The sequence below is a fragment of the Euprymna scolopes genome, chromosome 31, assembly GCF_053919585.1.
Source record: "Euprymna scolopes isolate OS-2025 chromosome 31, ASM5391958v1, whole genome shotgun sequence".
Lineage (NCBI taxonomy): Eukaryota > Metazoa > Mollusca > Cephalopoda > Sepiida > Sepiolidae > Euprymna > Euprymna scolopes.
Genome location: NC_136512.1, coordinates 85913597 through 85925503, shown reverse-complemented (window position 1 = coordinate 85925503; position 11907 = coordinate 85913597). Strand labels below are relative to the sequence as shown.

At 30.5% G+C, this 11907-nt stretch overlaps 1 protein-coding gene across 1 annotated transcript; it reads left to right on the top strand.

Annotated features, from left to right (window-relative positions):
- The first annotated feature begins 9109 nt into the window (after nucleotides 1-9109).
- LOC145255832 (melatonin receptor type 1B-like) lies at nucleotides 9110-11669 on the top strand. The gene has a single exon (XM_080114553.1). It carries the CDS (start codon nucleotides 10333-10335, stop codon nucleotides 11386-11388), a length of 1056 nt encoding a protein of 351 aa, XP_079970679.1. The 5' UTR covers nucleotides 9110-10332; the 3' UTR covers nucleotides 11389-11669.
- Nucleotides 11670-11907: the final 238 nt, after the last annotated feature.

Sequence of the window (11907 nt, the reverse complement as noted above, 5' to 3'; positions counted from 1 at the left end):
GTGATGATTGTTTTTGTGATGATTGTTTTTGTGATGATTGTTCTTGTGATGATTGTTTTTGTGATTATTGTTTTTGTGATGATTGTTCTTGTGATGATTGTTTTTGTGATGATTGTTTTTGTGATGATTGTTCTTGTGATGATTGTTTTTGTGATGATTGTTTTTGTGATGATTGTTTTTGTGATGATTGTTTTTGTGATGATTGTTTTTGTGATGATTGTTTTTGTGATGATTGTTCTTGTGATGATTGTTTTTGTGATGATTGTTTTTGTGATGATTGTTTTTGTGATGATTGTTTTTGTGATGATTGTTTTTGTGATGATTGTTTTTGTGATGATTGTTTTTGTGATGATTGTTCTTGTGATGATTGTTTTTGTGATGATTGTTTTTGTGATGATTGTTCTTGTGATGATTGTTTTTGTGATGATTGTTCTTGTGATGATTGTTTTTGTGATGATTGTTTTTGTGATGATTGTTCTTGTGATGATTGTGTTTGTGATGATTGTTTTTGTGATGATTGTTCTTGTGATGATTGTTTTTGTGATGATTGTTTTTGTGATGATTGTTTTTGTGATGATTGTTCTTGTGATGATTGTTTTTGTGATGATTGTTCTTGTGATGATTGTTTTTGTGATGATTGTTCTTGTGATGATTGTTTTTGTGATGATTGTTTTTGTGATGATTGTTTTTGTGATGATTGTTCTTGTGATGATTGTTTTTGTGATGATTGTTTTTGTGATGATTGTTTTTGTGATGATTGTTTTTGTGATGATTGTTTTTGTGATGATTGTTTTTGTGATGATTGTTCTTGTGATGATTGTTTTTGTGATGATTGTTCTTGTGATGATTGTTTTTGTGATGATTGTGCTTGTGATGATTGTTTTTGTGATGATTGTTTTTGTGATGATTTTTCTTGTGATGATTGTTTTTGTGATGATGGTTTTTGTGATGATTGTTCTTGTGATGATTGTTTTTGTGATGATTGTTCTTGTGATGATTGTTTTTGTTATGATTGTTTTTGTGAAGGTTATTTTTTGTGATGATTGTTTTTGTGATGATTGTTTTTGTGATGATTGTTCTTGTGATGATTGTTTTTGTGATGATTGTTTTTGTGATGATTGTTTTTGTGATGATTGTTTTTGTGATGATTGTTTTTGTGATGATTGTTTTTGTGATGATTGTTTTTGTGATGATTGTTTTTGTGATGATTGTTTTTGTGATGATTGTTTTTGTTATGATTGTTCTTGTGATGATTGTTCTTGTGATGATTGTTTTTGTGATGATTGTTTTTGTGATGATTGTTTTTGTGATGATTGTTCTTTTGATGATTGTTTTTGTGATGATTGTTTTTGTGATGATTGTTTTTGTGATGATTGTTTTTGTGATGATTGTTCTTGTGATGATTGTTTTTGTGATGATTGTTCTTGTGATGATTGTTTTTGTGATGATTGTTTTTGTGATGATTGTTTTTGTGATGATTGTTTTTGTGATGATTGTTCTTGTGATGATTGTTTTTGTGATGATTGTTTTTGTGATGATTGTTCTTGTGATGATTGTTTTTGTGATGATTGTTTTTGTGATGATTGTTTTTGTGATGATTGTTTTTGTGATGATTGTTTTTGTGATGATTGTTTTTGTGATGATTGTTTTTTGTGATGATTGTTTTTGTGATGATTGTTCTTGTGATGATTGTTCTTGTGATGATTGTTTTTGTGATGATTGTTTTTGTGATGATTGTTTTTGTGATGATTGTTTTTGTGATGATTGTTTTTGTGATGATTGTTTTTGTGATGATTGTTTTTGTGATGATTGTTTTTGTGATGATTGTTTTTGTGATGATTGTTTTTGTGATGATTGTTTTTGTGATGATTGTTTTTGTGATGATTGTTTTTGTGATGATTGTTCTTGTGATGATTGTTTTTGTGATGATTGTTTTTGTGATGATTGTTTTTGTGATGATTGTTTTTGTGATGATTGTTTTTGTGATGATTGTTCTTGTGATGATTGTGTTTGTGATGATTGTTTTTGTGATGATTGTTCTTGTGATGATTGTTTTTGTGATGATTGTTTTTGTGATGATTGTTTTTGTGATGATTGTTCTTGTGATGATTGTTTTTGTGATGATTGTTTTTGTGATGATTGTTTTTGTGATGATTGTTTTTGTGATGATTGTTCTTGTGATGATTGTTTTTGTGATGATTGTTTTTGTGATGATTGTTTTTGTGATGATTGTTTTTGTGATGATTGTTTTTGTGATGATTGTTTTTGTGATGATTGTTCTTGTGATGATTGTTTTTGTGATGATTGTTTTTGTGATGATTGTTCTTGTGATGATTGTTTTTGTGATGATTGTTTTTGTGATGATTGTTTTTGTGATGATTGTTCTTGTGATGATTGTTTTTGTGATGATTGTTTTTGTGATGATTGTTTTTGTGATGATTGTTTTTGTGATGATTGTTCTTGTGATGATTGTTTTTGTGATGATTGTTTTTGTGATGATTGTTTTTGTGATGATTGTTCTTGTGATGATTGTTTTTGTGATGATTGTTTTTGTGATGATTGTTTTTGTGATGATTGTTTTTGTGATGATTGTTCTTGTGATGATTGTTTTTGTGATGATTGTTTTTGTGATGATTGTTTTTGTGATGATTGTTTTTGTGATGATTGTTCTTGTGATGATTGTTTTTGTGATGATTGTTTTTGTGATGATTGTTTTTGTGATGATTGTTCTTGTGATGATTGTTTTTGTGATGATTGTTCTTGTGATGATTGGTTTTGTGATGATTGTTCTTGTGATGATTGTTTTTGTGATGATTGTTTTTGTGATGATTGTTTTTGTGATGATTGTTTTTGTGATGATTGTTTTTGTGATGATTGTTTTTGTGATGATTGTTTTTGTGATGATTGTTCTTGTGATGATTGTTTTTGTGATGATTGTTTTTGTGATGATTGTTTTTGTGATGATTGTTTTTGTGATGATTGTTTTTGTGATGATTGTTTTTGTGATGATTGTTTTTGTGATGATTGTTCTTGTGATGATTGTTTTTGTGATGATTGTTCTTGTGATGATTGTTTTTGTGATGATTGTTTTTGTGATGATTGTTTTTGTTATGATTGTTTTTGTGATGATTGTTTTTGTGATGATTGTTTTTTGTGATGATTGTTTTTGTGATGATTGTTCTTGTGATGATTGTTCTTGTGATGATTGTTTTTGTGATGATTGTTTTTGTGATGATTGTTTTTGTGATGATTGTTTTTGTGATGATTGTTTTTGTGATGATTGTTTTTGTGATGATTGTTTTTGTGATGATTGTTTTTGTGATGATTGTTTTTGTGATGATTGTTCTTGTGATGATTGTTTTTGTGATGATTGTTTTTGTGATGATTGTTTTTGTGATGATTGTTCTTGTGATGATTGTTTTTGTGATGATTGTTTTTGTGATGATTGTTTTTGTGATGATTGTTTTTGTGATGATTGTTTTTGTGATGATTGTTTTTGTGATGATTGTTTTTGTGATGATTGTTTTTGTGATGATTGTTTTTGTGATGATTGTTTTTGTGATGATTGTTTTTGTGATGATTGTTTTTGTGATGATTGTTTTTGTGATGATTGTTCTTGTGATGATTGTTTTTGTGATGATTGTTTTTGTGATGATTGTTCTTGTGATGATTGTTTTGTGATGATTGTTTTTGTGATGATTGTTTTTGTGATGATTGTTCTTGTGATGATTGTTTTTGTGATGATTGTTTTTGTGATGATTGTTTTTGTGATGATTGTTTTTGTGATGATTGTTCTTGTGATGATTGTTTTTGTGATGATTGTTTTTGTGATGATTGTTTTTGTGATGATTGTTCTTGTGATGATTGTTTTTGTGATGATTGTTCTTGTGATTATTGGTTTTGTGATGATTGTTCTTGTGATGATTGTTTTTGTGATGATTGTTTTTGTGATGATTGTTTTTGTGATGATTGTTTTTGTGATGATTGTTTTTGTGATGATTGTTTTTGTGATGATTGTTTTTGTGATGATTGTTTTTGTGATGATTGTTTTTGTGATGATTGTTCTTGTGATGATTGTTTTTGTGATGATTGTTTTTGTGATGATTGTTTTTGTGATGATTGTTTTTGTGATGATTGTTTTTGTGATGATTGTTCTTGTGATGATTGTTTTTGTGATGATTGTTTTTGTGATGATAGTTTGTGTGATGATTGTTCTTGTGATGATTGTTTTTGTGATGATTGTTTTTGTGATGATTGTTTTTGTGATGATTGTTCTTGTGATGATTGTTTTTGTGATGATTGTTTTTGTGATGATAGTTTTTGTGATGATTGTTCTTGTGATGATAGTTTTTGTGATGATTGTTTTTGTGATGATTGTTTTTGTGATGATTGTTTTTGTGATGATTGTTTTTGTGATGATTGTTCTTGTGATGATTGTTTTTGTGATGATTGTTTTTGTGATGATTGTTCTTGTGATGATTGTTTTTGTGATGATTGTTTTTGTGATGATTGTTTTTGTGATGATTGTTTTTGTGATGATTGTTCTTGTGATGATTGTTTTTGTGATGATTGTTTTTGTGATGATTGTTTTTGTGATGATTGTTCTTGTGATGATTGTTCTTGTGATGATTGTTTTTGTGATGATAGTTTTTGTGATGATTGTTTTTGTGATGATTGTTTTTGTGATGATTGTTTTTGTGATGATTGTTCTTGTGATGATTGTTCTTGTGATGATTGTTTTTGTGATGATTGTTTTTGTGATGATTGTTTTTGTGATGATTGTTCTTGTGATGATTGTTTTTGTGATGATTGTTTTTGTGATGATTGTTTTTGTGATGATTGTTCTTGTGATGATTGTTTTTGTGATGATTGTTCTTGTGATGATTGTTTTTGTGATGATTGTTTTTGTGATGATTGTTTTTGTGATGATTGTTTTTTGATGATTGTTTTTGTGATAATTGTTCTTGTGATGATTGTTTTTGTGATGATTGTTCTTGTGATGATTGTTTTTGTGATGATTGTTTTTGTGATGATTGTTCTTGTGATGATTGTTCTTGTGATGATTGTTTTTGTGATGATTGTTTTTGTGATGATTGTTTTTGTGATGATTGTTCTTGTGATGATTGTTTTTGTGATGATTGTTTTTGTGATGATTGTTCTTGTGATAATTGTTCTTGTGATGATTGTTTTTGTGATGATTGTTTTTGTGATGATTGTTTTTGTGATGATTGTTCTTGTGATGATTGTTTTTGTGATGATTGTTCTTGTGATGATTGTTTTTGTGATGATTGTTTTTGTGATGATTGTTTTTGTGATGATTGTTTTTGTGATGATTGTTCTTGTGATGATTGTTTTTGTGATGATTGTTTTTGTGATGATTGTTCTTGTGATCATTGTTTTTGTGATGATTGTTTTTGTGATGATTGTTTTTGTGATGATTGTTTTTGTGATGATTGTTTTTGTGATGATTGTTTTTGTGATGATTGTTCTTGTGATGATTGTTTTTGTGATGATTGTTTTTGTGATGATTGTTTTTGTGATGAGTCTTTTTGTGATGATTGTTTTTGTGATGATTGTTCTTGTGATTATTTTTTTGTGATGATTGTTTTTGTGATGATTGTTTTTGTGATGATTGTTTTTGTGATGATTGTTCTTGTGATGATTGGTTTTGTGATGATTGTTTTTGTGATGATTGTTTTTGTGATGATTGTTTTTGTGATGATTGTTCTTGTTATGATTGTTTTTGTGATGATTGTTTTTGTGATGATTGTTTTTGTGATGATTGTTGTTGTGATGATTGTTTTTGTGATGATTGTTTTTGTGATGATTGTTTTTGTGATGATTGTTCTTGTGATGATTGTTTTTGTGATGATTGTTTTTGTGATGATTGTTTTTGTGATGATTGTTTTTGTGATGATTGTTTTTGTGATGATTGTTTTTGTGATGATTGTTTTTGTGATGATTGTTCTTGTGATGATTGTTCTTGTGATGATTGTTTTTGTGATGATTGTTTTTGTGATGATTGTTTTTGTGATGATTGTTTTTGTGATGATTGTTTTTGTGATGATTGTTCTTGTGATGATTGTTTTTGTGATGATTGTTTTTGTGATGATTGTTTTTGTGATGATTGTTTTTGTGATGATTGTTCTTGTGATGATTGTTTTTGTGATGATTGTTTTTGTGATGATTGTTCTTGTGATGATTGTTTTTGTGATGATTGATTTTGTGATGATTGTTTTTGTGATGATTGTTCTTGTGATGATTGTTTTTGTGATGATAGTTTTTGTGATGATTGTTTTTGTGATGATTGTTCTTGTGATGATTGTTCTTGTGATGATTGTTTTTGTGATGATTGTTTTTGTGATGATTGTTTTTGTGATGATTGTTTTTGTGATGATTGTTCTTGTGATGATTGTTTTTGTGATGATTGTTTTTGTGATGATTGTTTTTGTGATGATTGTTCTTGTGATGATTGTTTTTGTGATGATTGTTTTTGTGATGATTGTTTTTGTGATGATTGTTTTTGTGATGATTGTTCTTGTGATGATTGTTTTTGTGATGATTGTTTTTGTGATGATTGTTTTTGTGATGATTGTTTTTGTGATGATTGTTCTTGTGATGATTGTTTTTGTGATGATTGTTTTTGTGATGATTGTTCTTTTGATGATTGTTTTTGTGATGATTGTTTTTGTGATGATTGTTTTTGTGATGATTGTTCTTGTGATGATTGTTTTTGTGATGATTGTTTTTGTGATGATTGTTTTTGTGATGATTGTTTTTGTGCTGATTGTTTTTGTGATGATTGTTCTTGTGATGATTGTTTTTGTGATGATTGTTTTTGTGATGATTGTTTTTGTGATGATTGTTCTTGTGATGATTGTTTTTGTGATGATTGTTTTTGTGATGATTGGTCTTGTGATGATTGTTTTTGTGATGATTGTTCTTGTGATGATTGTTCTTGTGATGATTGTTTTTGTGATGATTGTTTTTGTGATGATTGTTTTTGTGATGATTGTTCTTGTGATGATTGTTTTTGTGATGATTGTTTTTGTGATGATTGTTTTTGTGATGATTTTTTTGTGATGATTGTTTTTGTGATGATTGTTTTTGTGATGATTGTTTTTGTGATGATTGTTTTTGTGATGATTGTTTTTGTGATGATTGTTCTTGTGATGATTGTTTTTGTGATGATTGTTTTTGTGATGATTGGTTTTGTGATGATTGTTTTTGTGATGATTGTTTTTGTGATGATTGTTTTTGTGATGATTGTTTTTGTGATGATTGTTCTTGTGATGATTGTTTTTTTGATGATTGTTTTTGTGATGATTGTTTTTGTGATGATTGTTCTTGTGATGATTGTTTTTGTGATGATTGTTTTTGTGATGATTGTTTTTGTGATGATTGTTTTTGTGATAATTGTTCTTGTGATGATTGTTTTTGTGATGATTGTTCTTGTGATGATTGTTTTTGTGATGATTGTTTTTGTGATGATTGTTCTTGTGATGATTGTTCTTGTGATGATTGTTTTTGTGATGATTGTTTTTGTGATGATTGTTTTTGTGATGATTGTTCTTGTGATGATTGTTTTTGTGATGATTGTTTTTGTGATGATTGTTCTTGTGATAATTGTTCTTGTGATGATTGTTTTTGTGATGATTGTTTTTGTGATGATTGTTTTTGTGATGATTGTTCTTGTGATGATTGTTTTTGTGATGATTGTTCTTGTGATGATTGTTTTTGTGATGATTGTTCTTGTGATGATTGTTCTTGTGATGATTGTTTTTGTGATGATTGTTTTTGTGATGATTGTTCTTGTGATGATTTTTTTGTGATGATTGTTTTTGTGATGATTGTTTTTGTGATGATTGTTTTTGTGATGATTGTTTTTGTGATGATTGTTTTTGTGATGATTGTTTTTGTGATGATTGTTTTTGTGATGATTGTTCTTGTGATGATTGTTTTTGTGATGATTGTTTTTGTGATGATTGTTCTTTTGATGATTGTTTTTGTGATGATTGTTTTTGTGCTGATTGTTTTTGTGATGATTGTTCTTGTGATGATTGTTTTTGTGATGATTGTTTTTGTGATGATAGTTGTTGTGATGATTGTTTTTGTGATGATTGTTTTTGTGATGATTGTTTTTGTGATGATTGTTCTTGTGATTATTGTTTTTGTGATGATTGTTTTTGTGATGATTGTTCTTGTGATGATTGTTTTTGTGATGATTGTTTTTGTGATGATTGTTTTTGTGATGATTGTTCTTGTGATGATTGTTTTTGTGATGATTGTTTTTGTGATGATTGTTTTTGTGATGATTGTTCTTGTGATGATTGTTTTTGTGATGATTGTTTTTGTGATGATTGTTTTTGTGATGATTGTTCTTGTGATGATTGTTTTTGTGATGATTGTTTTTGTGATGATTGTTTTTGTGATGATTGTTTTTGTGATGATTGTTTTTGTGATGATTGTTTTTGTGATGATTGTTTTTGTGATGATTGTTTTTGTGATGATTGTTCTTGTGATGATTGTTTTTGTGATGATTGTTTTTGTGATGATTGTTTTTGTGATGATTGTTCTTGTGATGATTGTTTTTGTGATGATTGTTTTTGTGATGATTGTTTTTGTGATGATTGTTCTTGTGATGATTGTTTTTGTGATGATTGTTTTTGTGATGATTGTTTTTGTGATGATTGTTCTTGTGATGATTGTTTTTGTGATGATTGTTTTTGTGATGATTGTTCTTGTGATGATTGTTTTTGTGATGATTGTTTTTGTGATGATTGTTTTTGTGATGATTGTTTTTGTGATGATTGTTTTTGTGATGATTGTTTTTGTGATGATTGTTTTTGTGATGATTGTTTTTGTGATGATTGTTTTTGTGATGATTGTTCTTGTGATGATTGTTTTTGTGATGATTGTTTTTGTGATGATTGTTTTTGTGATGATTGTTTTTGTGATGATTGTTACATTACAGTTCATTGTGATGATTGTTACATTACAGTTCATTACGTCATCACATCCCTATTTAAAGCAATTCAGGTTTATACATGAAATGAAAGAGATTTGTCACTTTGTCCAAATTTTTATTTTTACGGGGGGGGGGGATTTTTATAGTCGTCACATATAAAAAAATGGCTTCCACTTTCTGGACACTCAACTCAATAGGAACATTCTCCATATGTCCAGATAATGGATCGTCTTCTCTTTTCCTTACAAGCTCATTTTCGAAAACAAATAACCAAATAATACTTCCGGTTAGCTAAAATTCACTAATAACCATTATTGAAATTGACCATCTATTTGCTTTCCTTTCTATTTGAAACGTTGTTAAGCGTTCAAACGAACCGAAATGGGTCATCTTTCAAACGGAGAAAAGTTGTTTAAATATATTTAATTTCACTCCAGAAATCCAGCGCTCAGTTTACGCCATTACAACAGGTGCTTGTTTTTGTTTATCTTCATGAAAAGCGATTCACTTTGATACATGGACTGAAACAGATTTGTCTAATTGTTCTGTTTGTTTAGGGAGGGGGATGAAATTGGATAGTCGTCACAAAAAAGACAAAAAAAAAACAAAACAAAAGAAAACAAACAAACAAAAATACAATGATTTTCCACTCCCTGGACACTCAAAGAGGAGAGGAACACTTTCATATGTCCAGATAATGGACGGATATATACTATCCTTAAAAAAATGATGCTTGACCCATTATGATAAACATTAACGCACCTATGAACTGAAAATCATTTGAATAATAATAAAAAAAAAAACCATATATCTGGATTTCCTGGGATTGCTCACGTAAATTACGGCGGATATTGACGTAGGCGGTCAGTAGTAATGGCCATTCTTAAAAAACCAGTAACGTTTAAAACCTGAAAACATGAAGTATTCGTCGATTAACTGAAATTCTCTTTTCCTGTAAGCGGAGTATACCACGAGCAATTCGGCTAGAACCGTATTGGATATTCTTTAATATTTTCGCGAGGAAACTTTAAAACGACAAAGACCAACCATATTGGATATTCTTTAATATTTTCGCGAGGAAACTTTAAAACGACAAAGACCAACTATATTGGATATTCTTTAATATTTTCGCGAGGAAACTTTAAAACGACAAAGACCAACTATATTGGATATTCTTTAATATTTTCGCGAGGAAACTTTAAAACGACAAAGACCAACATACAAAAACATTATACTTAACACAACATCCTAGAACTGCATAAAAAATAAGAAACTCATAAAAAGTAAAAAAGAAACTTCAATTATCATTTTCATTTCAAGAAAACTTTTTATCCAATAAAACAATAAATACGCAAGAATCGAATATGCCCAGTCTCAACTCGACAACTCTTGAACAATTGGCTGAATTCAATCTAGACTCTTTTCGCTATCGCATTCCTGCTTTGGTATTTCTTAGTTTTATGCTACCGCTTGGAATTTTTGGAAACGCATCTGTGATTTACATCTATGGATTCCGTCTTAAACAAAGCAACGTTCATTTATTTATTACCCTTCTCGCAGTATCTGATATAATCAGCTGTTTAATCGGCATCCCAATGGAGTATTACCGCTTGTTTTTATTTTATAATTATCCGTCGATAGCTGCGTGCAAAGTTGAGGGGTTCGTCACGTTCGCCTGCTACATTTGTTCGGCACTAATGCTGCTTACCATATCAATAGAGAGGTACGTGAAGGTGTGTCGCAGCATGGGAACCCAAGTGAGTAGGAAAATTGCCAAAATTCTGTCCGGCGCCGTCTTCTTCGTCTCCTCTCTGTTGGCCGTGCCTTTGCCCGTGTTTGCTGATCCTCACGCGTACACGTTAGACGATGGAACTGTCGTGCAAACCTGCACCTTCCATCTTGAAATAGAACTCTGGTTCTACTGCGTCACGTACTTCATCGTCCTGCTCAGCGTCCTTGTTGCCATGTTCATCCTCTACTGGAGAGTTCTGAAAACGGCCCGCTCGCACGTGACGTGGACGCTGCAAAGAAGGGCACAGTCTAGTGTCGAAGCGATCGTAGACGCGACGCAGCCGTCGAAGCCTGAGTCGGGGACAAAACAGCTAAGCCAGACGAATCGGACGGTCATCTGGATATCGGTCGTGTACGCCACCAGCTGTGTCCCCATCTTCACCATCGCCATGGTGACAAAACTCTTCACTCATCTCAAGCCCCCAAACCCTCTCGATTACCTTCTGTTCATATTGTACCAATCCTGGATCCTTAATTGCACGCTAAACCCCGTTGTGTACGGCTTCCTAAACAGTAAATTTCGCACCGAATTTCGCATCCTCTTAAATCTAATTTTGGCGAGAACAAATTTCTCATCCGTGGAAAAATCCGGCGAATCAAACCAGACCGGTTCTTCTACAACGCGTTAAATACTGGCAACCATCATGATCGGGATGTGTCCTGGTGTGCTACTCTTAATGTTTCATATTGAGATTAAAACAATACTTGTTTACTTCACCGAACGACAGTCTGGTGCTACCAGATCAGGCTGTCTGAGGGTACCCACCTCCAGAGCTAAAATGCATCGAATATTGGTGTTATTTTAACCCGTTCCCTTTGCAAAACTCAATCATGTTCTCCAACGCCAAAAGCAAAAGCAACAATCTTACTTCTACAAAACAATCAAACCAAACACTATGAATAAATATTTGAATATATATATATATATATATATATATATATATATAAAGCCAAAGACAATGCGGAGAAAGACCGGAATTAAGAAAAACATCTTACTTCTACAAAACAATCAAACCAAACACTATGAATAAATATTTGAATATATATATATATATATATATATATATATATATATATATATATATATATATATATATATATAAAGCCAAAGACAATGCGGAGAAAGACCGGAATTATGAAAGTAAGGA

Bases quoted from the DNA above. Each gene is read 5' to 3' on its own strand.
- LOC145255832 (XM_080114553.1), top strand. From the start codon at position 10,333: ATGCCCAGTCTCAACTCGACAACTCTTGAACAATTGGCTGAATTCAAT.